Raw genomic sequence first — 12121 nt, 5'->3', positions numbered from 1 at the left:
CCTCTGTTTTCAGATGTGAAGTGGACGGACTTCACGCAGGGCGTGCCGGTGCCAGAGAGAGTCCCCGCGGAGCTCGACTGCAAGAGCCGCGGCCAGGGTGAGGTTCGGGAACACCCCCCCACGGCCTCCCCCTCCTCGGAGCCAGGCATCCCCTCTGACACCCCTCAACCATTTGCTCTTCTCTTCCCTTGAAGATCGGTGCAGGTGCAAAAAGACAAAGCCTACGCTGTCCACATACCTGGCCAAGAACTACAGCTACAGTAAGTGCACGGCGAGAGGTGGGGGAGGGGATGCTTCACTTCACCCGACCCACCCCTCATTTAAACTATGTCTCTTTACCTTAAAGGGTTGGATGATCCTTGAGGTCCCTTCCAACCCGGTAATCTATGATTCTGTGAGTGTATGTGACTCCCTCCGTGAATTAGGCAGCTTCGTGTGGGTGCTGCACTCACACCAACGAGCGCGGGGTGAGGATGCTGCTCCACGGTGGCTTTTCCAAGTGGGTTTTTTGCCCGAGGACACCTAACCCCGTCCTCTTCCAAACCTCATGTGGGCGGTGGCAGTGATGTAGCGATGGTACAGGTGACGGCATGTGGCTGAGGAAAGTGGTGAAGCATTGGTAGACATGTGCTAGGATCAAGTTGCTCTGCAGAAAGGATGCTTGCTTCTGGAGGGGTCACTCTAGTACAAGCCGTTTTCATCTGCTGTGAGCGTGACCACACAAGCTGCTCTGGCCAGCTCCTGTTTTCATCCAGCATGTGGAATAAACAGAGGTTTATCACCTAAAATAAAAGTTGTAAATGCCAACGAAGTTGAAGAAAGGTAAAAAGTTATTAGAAATTCAGCTATTTTGCTTACTAGCCAGAGTTCTGTTTGGTGCAGAATTGTCAGAGATTAACTGAATTCAATGACAGTTTGCACCATCCAGGCAAGGAGCTGGCCAATAGTTTTGTCATAAATTGCATGACATACTAAGAATACAAGCATTTACCCCTTCATCCCTCTTCTTCCTTGGCTCTCCTCCACCCTAGGAGTCAGTAAGACCTCTAAGATTAGACAATTACCAGATGAAATGTCTGTAATGTTAATAGAAGCCCCCTATTAACTATGATTTTAACATACAGTATCATGGTCTTTTGCATTTCACGGGCTTTTTCTCAGATGACACTTGTTTCCTCAAGGGCTGTATTTAGTTCTTATGCAATGGAATTATTATATCCAGTCAATTCCTATTTGTCTTATGCAATGAAAGTAAGTTTCTAGTTACTTGCTTCTTTGTTGGCACAGGGAAAAAAAATTCCAAAGCCCACTTTTGTGGGAATAGTCAAGCTGAACATCTAACTTACGTAATTGTACACTTTTTTTTTTTTTTGTCATGGCATTTTGGTGCATTTATGTCCTATAATCTTTTTATATAGTTCCTTAATCCATCTCAGGACAACATAGTGATATGTTCAGGTGGGACAGTGAACTTCCACAGTTGTCTGAAATATATGAAAAACCAGCGCTATAAAATGACTATTTCAAGATGAAATATAGGTGTTAGCCATACAAATTCTCATCCCAGATGAGTGGGGGTGTTGCTTGAATAAAAACTGTAGTTCAGAGTCCAAAATTTAAATCAATTGAATTTGTGAAATCAAGATTTTGTTTTTGAGAGGTAGATTTGTATTCGATCTCCTCTGAAATAAAGAGACATGTTCATATGGAAAATGAATCAAGAGACAAGGCAGAACAAGTTGTAAATAAAATCTGTTTTTTTCCTAGAATCCTTTAAAATCATGTTTACAGGCATAGTGTATTTCTAGTTGGTCAAAACTTTGTTTCAGTCAGACTTGAAAGTGTATTGTGAGTCTCCAGAACTGAAAAACACCAGCTCTTTTGTGGCTGTTATACATGCCCTGATAAAGTTAGCACATAAAACGCAGACTGCATTAATATTGCTGGTCTCCTGTTTTCTATATGTGAAGTTTATTCTGAGCATTTGTAGATCCTTCTGAAGGCTCTTGATCATGTCCTGGAATCACAATGATCCTATGCCTCTTCGTTTTTTTTGACTATTTGTTTCAAACCTTCCCTTCTTTAAGAGAAGACTTTAGTTCCTGGATGCAACCTGCAGGGAAATGATTTTTTTATTGCAAAGACTGAACTCACACTAACTGTCTGTGAGGTAAATTATTCATTACTTAATTGGAAATAGCCATATGTGGCTCTCAAACAGGTCTGATTTACATGAGGGGTTGTTGAAGTCTGAGTCAAAGGAGCCGTTTGTGTGTGATTCCAGGCGAGATCGCTTGGCCTGATCTGGCAAAGATTTAAGCACATGTTTAATTTCACAGTTGTCAACAGTCCTACTGAAAACCAAATCGGCATCAGGCTTCTGTTATTCTAAGCCACTGTACACACCCACACATGAAGAAGTAGTTCCAGTTTCACAGCCAAACCAATAGCTTTCAGTTTAATGGGTTTCATTTAATTTTGAGATGCGTTGAAATTTCTGTTTGTCGTTCTCACACCTCTGTTTTTTCTAATTGCAGTCATTCACGCTAAAGTAAAAAGCGTAGAAAGAGGGAACTGCAACGAGATAACAACTGTAGTTGAAGTCAGAGACATACTTAAGTCTTCAACGCCAATTCCTCTGTCTCAAGTGCCTCTCCTTACAAATTCTTCCTGCCAGTGTCCACCTCTTCAGCCCAAGCAGGACGTTCTCATCATGTGCTACGAGTGGCGATCCAGGTGAGTCCTGGCGATGAGGTGCAGAAAAAGTGTCCTAGATAGAGGTGAGAGGCAAGAAGGTAGACCAGCAAAGCTGTTTTGTGAGTTATGGTTAATATTACACTGCTGATAGTTTTTTTTCTTCGGATAACTCACATGGCCACCTACATCTTTCAATTACCTTCAAAATCAAATTTTTCCATTTAGTGCATCGCAGCTCTGCGCCATGATGCAATGTTTACAAACATGGCTCATCTGTGGAGCATAAACTCTGGTGTCATTAGGTGCTGTCACTATATCACTTAATGCAGTGCAGCAGTTCAGGCATCTCCAGCTGTTCAGGGGTGTTTTTCCAGGACTGTTTCCTGTAGGGATCAGCTGCTTCATGTGCTACAAGCCCCACAGTGGCTTGTGGACAGTAGTCCTTGTTGGCAGGACCACATGGTTCTGCCTCACCAACCTCAGGGCAGATGATACACATCTCCTGGCCATGGAGAAGCTGGAGACACAGCCAGGCCTTCTCTGCCAGGCTTTCCATACCTGGGATGGGTGCCATCAGCGAGATGTTTCTGATCCCACAGCCGTACTGGGACCAGCCAAACAAAGCTGCAGGCATCAGAGCTCCAGCTCCCGGATGGCAGATGAAAAGTAAATACTCTCAGAGCAGCTTGCCAGTCCTGCCATATGATTAAAAAAAAAGCAACAAAAACCAAAATTAACATTTCCCAGACCTTTCCTGTGGCAGTCAGCCTAGCCCCAAGCATGGAAGGAGATCCAGCATGCTGGTCTGGAGGGTATGGTGAATCACAGCTCCCTTTTCTCTCTGAGTTTCTTGAGGCAGAACGTCCCCGTTAGCACCCCAAGGGTACCAGTAGCAACAGGAGAGGTTGTGGCATGGTAGGTATGTGTGCCTGTGTGCTACGGGGCAGAGGTAAGGCTGTTCTGAAAACATTCAGGCTGGTTTTGCATATGGTGATGTGACTGTTAATCACACACACTTGTAATGATCATGGGACATCCAAGTGCAGCCCTTGATGGGCCATATCCATATTTCCAGTGAGTTTCATGTTGGTATTTTAGATGTATTAGGCGTTATATATTAGAGATACATATATATATATATTTAGATATATTAGGCGTTTCTGAAAGTTGTCATCTGGTACCATATTACCTTAACTTTTTCTGGTTGTGAGCTAACAGGTACAGTATTTTATTATTACACAGCACCTTGCCCCTCCAGGTCTGACAATATTTCACAAAGATTAATTTAGAGTCTTCTACTCATGTTAAGCATTTTAAGGATACATGCTCTGAGTCACATAGACCAAAACTGAAATCGAGGAGCTCTGGGCTGGAGAGGTACCTCGAGAGGCTGTCAGGAAGGGGAGATTTCAAAAGCAATCTGCTTCTCCATTACTATGGAAAAAAAATGCGCTTTGCTAAATACTTTGTGATGTTTTTTAAAGGTCACTGAGGTTTTTAATTTTGTATAGTGTACTAGGATGGATTTGAAAAAGAAACATTAATTATTATATGTGTTTCCTGTTGAACTCAGTGGCATGCAAACAGGAGGTTTTGAGTTACAGCAGCTTTTTAAAATGCCAGAGAGCAAAATGGGTTGAAGCTCTATCTCTACTGAAGTCAAAGGCAAAACAGCTACTGCCCTTGGCTAGGGTTAGGGCCTCGCTCTGTAATTTGACTTGAGCAGAAGCTGCACCAGGTGTACCCAGTGTTGGGCTTTCATTCATCACAATGGGGCCTTAGTTTCAATCCTGGATGTTCATTCTCTAATCTCTCCTTTTGGTGTCTCCAGACAATGCTGATGCCTAAGTAAAACCTTCTAGAATTAGGAAAATGATGTTAGGTCATATTAAGGTCCAATATCTTTAAAAAACCCCAAACAACCAAGAAAACCTCCAAAAGAAAGAAAAAATATAAATAGTTACATAACTAGCAGTAGAGGGGATACAGAAATTCCAGCATACCTGTGCTACAAAATAGTTATTTCAGGATTGGAACTTAAAAGGTGTGCCATCAGTCAACTTTAGAATAAGTGCTTTTAGAAGCTGTTCAATGCATATGTGTTTAATATTTACATTTTTGGTTCATTTCATAACACCTCAACTCAGTCTTTTCATACAGGGGCTAGCCAGACTTCATTGGTGGGCAAGCATCACTGCCCATACATCTTCCAGATTGACTTTAAAGCACTTGTTAAGTAGTTAGGTGTAGAAGTACCTAATACCCATCCTTATGTATTTATAGGTAGAAATGGAGATGATTGTAAGTGATCAGATAATGTGTTACCATTTGACAGCTGAGCTGTATTAACTGGAGCATGTGAAACACTTTTTTTTTTTTTAAATTCAGAAGTAAAATTCATTAGTTTACTCTTCTGCACATAAACATATAATGAAGTAAAAATATATGGTAAACCCAGGTAAAAATATATACATATACATATATATATAGTTACACATATACATTAAGGTAGTTTCATGGGATGTTATCCAACTCATCGCTTTTTAACAGCGATGGAGACAGGGCAATTTCTCCCAGCTGCAGGTGAGGATAAAGGGCTCTAGAAGTTTTCTCAGTACTGCCCATGCACTGCAGTTTTGGCTGCAAAATCCAATTTCTTTTGAAAAGGTTAAAATAGATTTTTATAAAGTATCAGTATAAACATGCAGAGATCCATTAGAAAGCATTTCGGGATGGAGAAAAATATTTTTCTGCCTATCGTCCCATACACAGAAATGGTCAGTATCAGTACCTGCTGGTGCATTTCAGCCTCAGTCTGTGTTTTATGTTCTGGAAGAATATCTCAGGAATCAAAATCAGAACAATCTCTAGTTTGTGTTTATTTCTCAATTTTCAGGTTGATGCTTCTTGATGGATGTCTAGTTGAAAAATGGAAGGATCAGCTAAACAAAAGATTTAAGGTAAATACAATCAAAGAAACAAATGCTGCTACTCTTGATAAAATGTTAAACACCTTTGTTCTACTTCAGCACTGAATAACTCCCTTGACTTTCAGATATCCATAACACTTTTGGGTATTGTTATTTTCACTTCAGTATTTTCGTATCAATTCCATACAAGTGTAAATGAAAGTTTTAGTCTTGCATTTTAGGATCTTGGAGATTTTATTTTTATCTGCAAACTGTCCCTAAATAGGATGGTTGCATGATCTTTGCATGAACACGCAAATTGCTTAGCACAATAATGACTCTAGGAATTTCTTCCATATCACTATTAAGACAAGTATCTGTCAGATAGGGGATATGCAGATGAGCATATAGTCCACATTACGTAAGGAAGGAAGTTAAAGTCCACTGCACTGGATAAATGATTTTTTGCTGCGTTAAAGATTGCAAGCTGGAGACCCAGACTTCTCACCAGCTACTTCCCACTAAACACCCACTCAAAGTATTGGGCAGTTTCTCTGGTTTCAGGGATAATTGAATGGAAAAATCTATGCTATAGAGACCTGGGAGGCAGGAGCAGCAGATGTCCCTGCTTTTGGGGACTTCAGGATAGTATTTGCTATCACTCCCTGCTTGTACACTCCTCTTTCTAATGGAAAAGAAAGGGTGGATCTGAGTCTTCCTCCCACTGTTAGAGATGGAAGAAAGTTGTTTCTGGAATTCAGAAAACATTTCAGAGCATTAAGGACATAGTTGTGTGGGTTTGTTTTGGTTTATTATGAACTGTTTGGCAATTGAGAGATGAGTTAAAAAAGATGCCTTTATCCATCAGTATACTGACATATGACTCGGACTCTTGAAATCCCTGAGCTGTTAACTTAGTGGCACACAGTGTGTTTTAGTGGCCTCCTCGCGTTGTTTTGTCATTTCTAATTGTGCCTTGAAATCTGTCTGGACATTCATTTCCAGGCTGTCAAACAGATGCATGACTGCCAAACAAAATACTTCCTGAAGCATGTATCATTCCCTCTGATATTAATAGTTTCATAAATTAAATCCTCATTTAAACATGTTTGAGTGAGACACGTCTAAATGCGTGCTGGTAGCTTTTGTTTTGTAAAGATGCATGTAATGACCTTGACTACACTAAGATAGCCAGTATGGAGCTAGGTATCACGGGGGCTTCATTTTAATGCCCATCCCTCATCTCTGAATATTTGCATCCAACTTTTATCTTCAGTTACCACTTAAAATGAATGTTTGAAACTGTCTGTGGGCTGCAGAAGACAGCTATTAACATAACCACAGCATGGCTGCTCTCTTCTCTAGCCAGGACAAGAGCCTGTGTTGCAACAGGGTCAGTGCAGAGATACTAGATAGGAAAGCTGGAGAGCACTCCTCTTGCTCTGATCACTGGCCTTTGGGAGTTTCAGAAGAGAAAGCTCATTAGTAGAGGAGAGAGGTGAGACCCTTCCTGGGTTCTACTGTCTGCCTTGCTTTCCTTAAAATAAGTATTTCTCTTCCCAGAGAGAAAAGGCTGCACTCTCTGCTGCAGTGTTGTGGGTCTTTCCATCATTTGGACCACTTAACCTCACCGTAAAAGCCTGTTTTCTAACTGCTGCACTTTTGGGTTTGGAAACCTGGCAGCTGTTCCCTTTGGTGGTTTAATAACTTTTCAAAATATGCTGAATGAAGCTGCAGGTACATTATTTACAGGTCTCCCATTGCAACTCTAAACAACTGTGATTTCAGTGGTCATCTCCGTTGTCTGTCCGTAACATAAGCTCTTTCATGGCCAGTCCTCTACATCCCAGGGACAAGCATAACCAGAAAGTAAATACCACCTTCCCTTGTAGTCATGTGTTTAAATATATATCGTGAAAGGATTCCCAGCTTTCTGCAGACTTTTCTGAGGAGAAGTCAAGAAGCGCTTTGGGTAAGACAGCAAAGATGACGTTTGCAAAGGTGTCCCGCTGTGCAGGCCCTATCTTTTTGATGGAATGGTGCCAGCTCACCTGAATTTTGCTCACGTGCAGCACGCAGATGAGATGTACCGTTGCCATTTCTATCGTGGAAATTCCCTGACCCAAGAACATGTGACAGATTCCCCCTGCAAAAAGCTGTAACATGTTGATGTCGTTGGTCCTGCAGGATAAAGCAGAAGAGTGGTACAAGTATCAGTGGTTCAGGAGAGCTTTAAGGCATTTATTTATGGTTATGTCCTTCCCTAACTCAGTCTCTGTCTTCTGCATTTCCACAGAGGTGGGAACAGAGACTGCAAGAGCAAAAGTTGCGAACGGCCCGCAGTAAGAACCAGAATGCAGGACGCAGTGGTCGGAGCGGACCCCCAAAACCACCAGCCAAGACCACCAACCCGCTGGTCAGTGGCCCTAAGAAGGCCACTAAACCAAGAAATGGCCAGAAAGAAATCAACCCCAAAAAAGTATGAGCATGAAATCTCCAAAAAGGAAAGACTTTTCCTGCACAACAGGGAGGGGGGGAGGTCATGATCTGGCTTGGTGGGCATGTTTTGTTAATCCAGAACTCATCAACTTCAAAACTCACAGCAATTTCTACACAGACATTTTTTGCTGCACTTTAATCGGGTTGCTTCTCCTTTCAAGCCACTGCAAGCCGTAGAGCATAGGTTTGCCCTAATGCATAGTAGGCACGTTCGAGCTGACTGAACTTCATCGTAAGGCTCCAATTTGCAACTCTAGATAGATCTAGCCTCAGCTGCTGGAGGTTTAAAACTCCTTAGGCGCTGGTTGCCTGCCCTGCTTCCCTGCCGAGGGTTGGAGACCTGCGTGGGACATCTCTTCTCTCCTCAGAAAGCGCACAGGGGTGGGAGTTGGCGAGTGAATCTGTGAGCCGAGAGCCACGGCAGCTGAGGAGCAGCAGAAGGTTGGTCACCTCTGGTAGACATCTCAGGCAGCTGCTGGAGCTGAATCACAGCTGCTGTTTGGAATCACAGCCCTTGTTCAGAGCAGTACCAGTAAGAATCTGGGTACACGTTATGTGATTGTTTCTTATGCATGTGCCCAAAAAAATAGGCTTACAGGGTTAGTATTTTATCTCCGGGGTTTGCGTTGCAAAAATGTATTGAAAGCAGACATGTAATTTTTTTAGTTGTACTTCAGGCTGGCTTCTGTTGTTATAATTTCCAATATATTAAGCATATAATTAAAAAAAAATCAGTATTTTTTAAAAGGACATATTAAAGTTAAGCAGATATGTAGAATTCTCAAAAGTAACACTTGTTTGCTGTAATATAGCTTTGTTATGAAAACTGGAATGGAAACATTATTCTAAATGTAACTGACAGCCACTGTACAGTATTTAGATAGGGCTTCATGTGGCTCAGTGTTCATTTGGATAATATTTTTTTAATCATTTGACACCTTATTTCTAAATCTTTCTCTGATACCAAATAAAACAACTTTAGAAGTAAGGCTGTGCCTATTCATGAACTTCTCAAAACAACTGCCTGTCTGCTGATCAGAAGGTAATACTTACCTTGCGAAGGGTCACAAAGCAGATGCTTTTATTTACATACTAAGTTTTACTGGCTTAAAATTTCCCATGTCAGGTATTAAAATAGGAAGGGTGATATAAATCTAATTGTCATAACTCCAAGATGGCATTTATGCTACTTCTCCCAGCCTGTACTTGGATGAGGCAGTAGGGCTAACACAGTCCGATTTCTGTTAACACATTGAATCATGGAACTGTTCAGGTTGGAAAAAAGATCGAGTCCAACCATTAACTCAGCACTGCCAGGTCCAGCACTAACCTGTGTCCCTGAGCACCACATCTACATGGCTTTTAAGCCCCTTCAGGAATGGTGACTCCACCGCATCCTGGGCAGCCTGTGCCAGTGTATGACAACCCTTTTCATAAAGAAATTTTTCCACATGTCCAATCTGGTACAACTCGAGGCCATTTCCTCTTGTCCTGTCACTGACTTGGGAGAAGAGACCAACTCCCACCTTGATACAATCAAAGAGTGCAATATCCCTGCACTACATAAGGATATTACCTATATTAACATTGTAAGACCTCATGATAGACATCTGAAAGACCTTGACAAATTCCTGCAGCAGACCTAAGGACTAGACTTGGCAATTCCAGTATCTATAAAACACAATGAGCATTTCTAAAATAGAATGGGTCTAAGTCAGGAAAAAAAATAACAATTTAAATACGACTACTGCTACTATGAAGTTCTGTGTAGGTTAACATAAGGAGTCAGTGTATTATTAATCTTTGTCATTACTAGAATTCCAATGAAGTGTGCATGCATGAAATTTGAGACAGAATATGCTGGAGTGATTCTGGTAGCAGCAGTAAAACACCTGGTAATCTGCTAATACAAGCTGAAGACATAGATGCCAAGTTAAAATGCTTAAAGCAAAGGGACAGAGGTGTTACAGAAAAATGGAATAATAGCATATAGGGTAGTTCAGAAGGAAAAAAACCCCACAACCTTACATGATAATTGATTGAGTTTTGAGCAATTGGTTAAAATACACAGAGGTCATCATCTGAATGTAGTCCTCCATGCTAATTCAGAGCAGACACAGAACTTTATCTCTATGGAATGTCTGCAGAATTACATCCAAAATTCAACCCAGGTGCCAGGAATGGTGAGTATATATTGTAGCTATTGACTTTAATCAGAATTATGTATTTGACACATCTAAAAAAACCAGCCCACAAACTTAGGTGCCTAAATATAGACTGTAGGTGGAACCTTAATCCTGTAGAATAAAATGAAAAAAAATGAAATCAAAGTCAAAGGAAACAGGATTTCACTGCAGGTGAGTGAATTAACTGAGTTTGAAAATGCTGCCTTAAGTAAACATGACCTAAGAGATCAGTAAGGTTGCAAACCTTCTAAAACAGTTTTATATACCGTCCAGCAGGAGTTCTTAAGCTTTGATCACCTATTGTTCCCAATTTGCAGCACCCTGATAAACAGGTTAGCTATTAAAAAAAAAAAAGAACAACAGTCCTATCAATGTGATGTTGAAATAACAAATACCAAAGATGTGATATTTAACAAGTTTTATTGTTAACATAGTCAGGTGTGACATTTGTTGAATCTAACTTTTAGAACAGCTAGCTAGGCTTTCTAACAACATCGCATATTATTTCATAACTGTTAAAATCAAGCTATTTTCATTTTTTTGATATCAGATTGACAATTCTCCAGAGAATTGTCACCCTTACTTCTGTAAGTTATCATCATTAGACTGACCATTCCAGTACGTTGGAATAAACTAATGCACCGAGCACGATGTTTCCAAACTCCTCAACATTTTTGTGTACATTTTATGCTGACTAACTTTCATTTGGATATGAGAGAGATACAGAAAGAGCAGTAAGAGCAGGATATCAAAAATATTCTCACAAAGGCATGTGGCAAAAAGACTCACCTCAGGCACATCCATGACGGGTGTAGTCGTAGCCTCCCAGTGCCAGAATCATGAAACCTTCATTTCACCAAGTGGACAAATAGTTCGCTGATGGACAAGAGTAATTACTGTAAACATTTACAGCTGAAAAATTAACAGGCCAAAGCCTGAAGTGTCAAATGTTTTTTTCCCCCTCTCAGTGTTAAAGCTGCCTTCCTCCCAAGAGGCTTGTCATTTTTTTCACATAAATTAAAAATTGCCTTGGAATACTAAACAGATGTTTCCGGTGTGTTTTGTACTACCTCCCACACACATGTGCCCGGTTTAGTAAGAAGTGCCATTGCATATTTTCACTGGATGTTCTAACCTCAGTTCCAAAAAGAATAAAACCTGAAAAAATATTTACTCTAATGGTGAATAACTGGCACCATTTTAGAAGCTCTCTGTAAATGCAAATCAGAACTCTTATGAACCACATTTAAAATAAATAAATAAAATAAAAAAATAATAAGCCCCCCTCCAACAAGACCTGAATGACCCGGTCACTTCAGTTCAGTGTTGGAACTTTGTTACTTTTGCCCAGTTGCTGCCTATAACTGAGAAATACTTCCTGTACAAATAGAAGTTTTTGCAGTCCAAAATACTCAAATAGCTCTTAAATTATTTTAACCACTTTTATAACTGTTGTGGTTTGACCCTGGCCAGCAGCCAGGTACCCACACAGCTGCTCTCTCACTCCCCCTTCTCCACTATACCGGGGGAGAAAACATTTCAAAGGGCTCAAGGTTTGAGATATGGACAGGGAGATCACTCTCATTCACCATCCCAGGCAAAACAAACTCGATTTTGGGGAAATTAATTACATTTATTAAGAGAACAATTCAGAGAGGAATAGTGAGAAGAAAGGGCAAACAGATCTTAAAAGCAGAACACCTTCCCCCCATCCCTCCCTTCCTCCTGGGCTCAACATCAATCCCGGTTTCTCCACCTCCTCCTCCTGACTGGCACGGGGGGATAGGGAAGGGGCTTTTTGGTCAGTTCATCCGACGTTGGTTCCACCGC

General features: G+C 41.0%; 1 protein-coding gene across 1 annotated transcript; it reads left to right on the top strand.

The window, feature by feature from the left end:
• Positions 1-9: 9 nt before the first annotated feature.
• Positions 10-8091, top strand: SFRP4 (secreted frizzled-related protein 4; the record flags this gene model as incomplete). The annotated part of the gene is made up of 5 exons (XM_009871082.1): positions 10-97; positions 195-260; positions 2538-2736; positions 5594-5657; positions 7903-8091. Coding segments are annotated over 5 exons (606 nt in total), but the record flags the coding sequence as incomplete, so codon positions are not given.
• Positions 8092-12121: the final 4030 nt, after the last annotated feature.

The sequence above is a fragment of the Apaloderma vittatum genome, unplaced genomic scaffold (assembly GCF_000703405.1).
Source record: "Apaloderma vittatum isolate BGI_N311 unplaced genomic scaffold, ASM70340v1 Scaffold35186, whole genome shotgun sequence".
NCBI classification, from domain to species: Eukaryota; Metazoa; Chordata; class Aves; order Trogoniformes; family Trogonidae; genus Apaloderma; species Apaloderma vittatum.
This window is presented reverse-complemented; position numbering and strand designations above follow the sequence as displayed.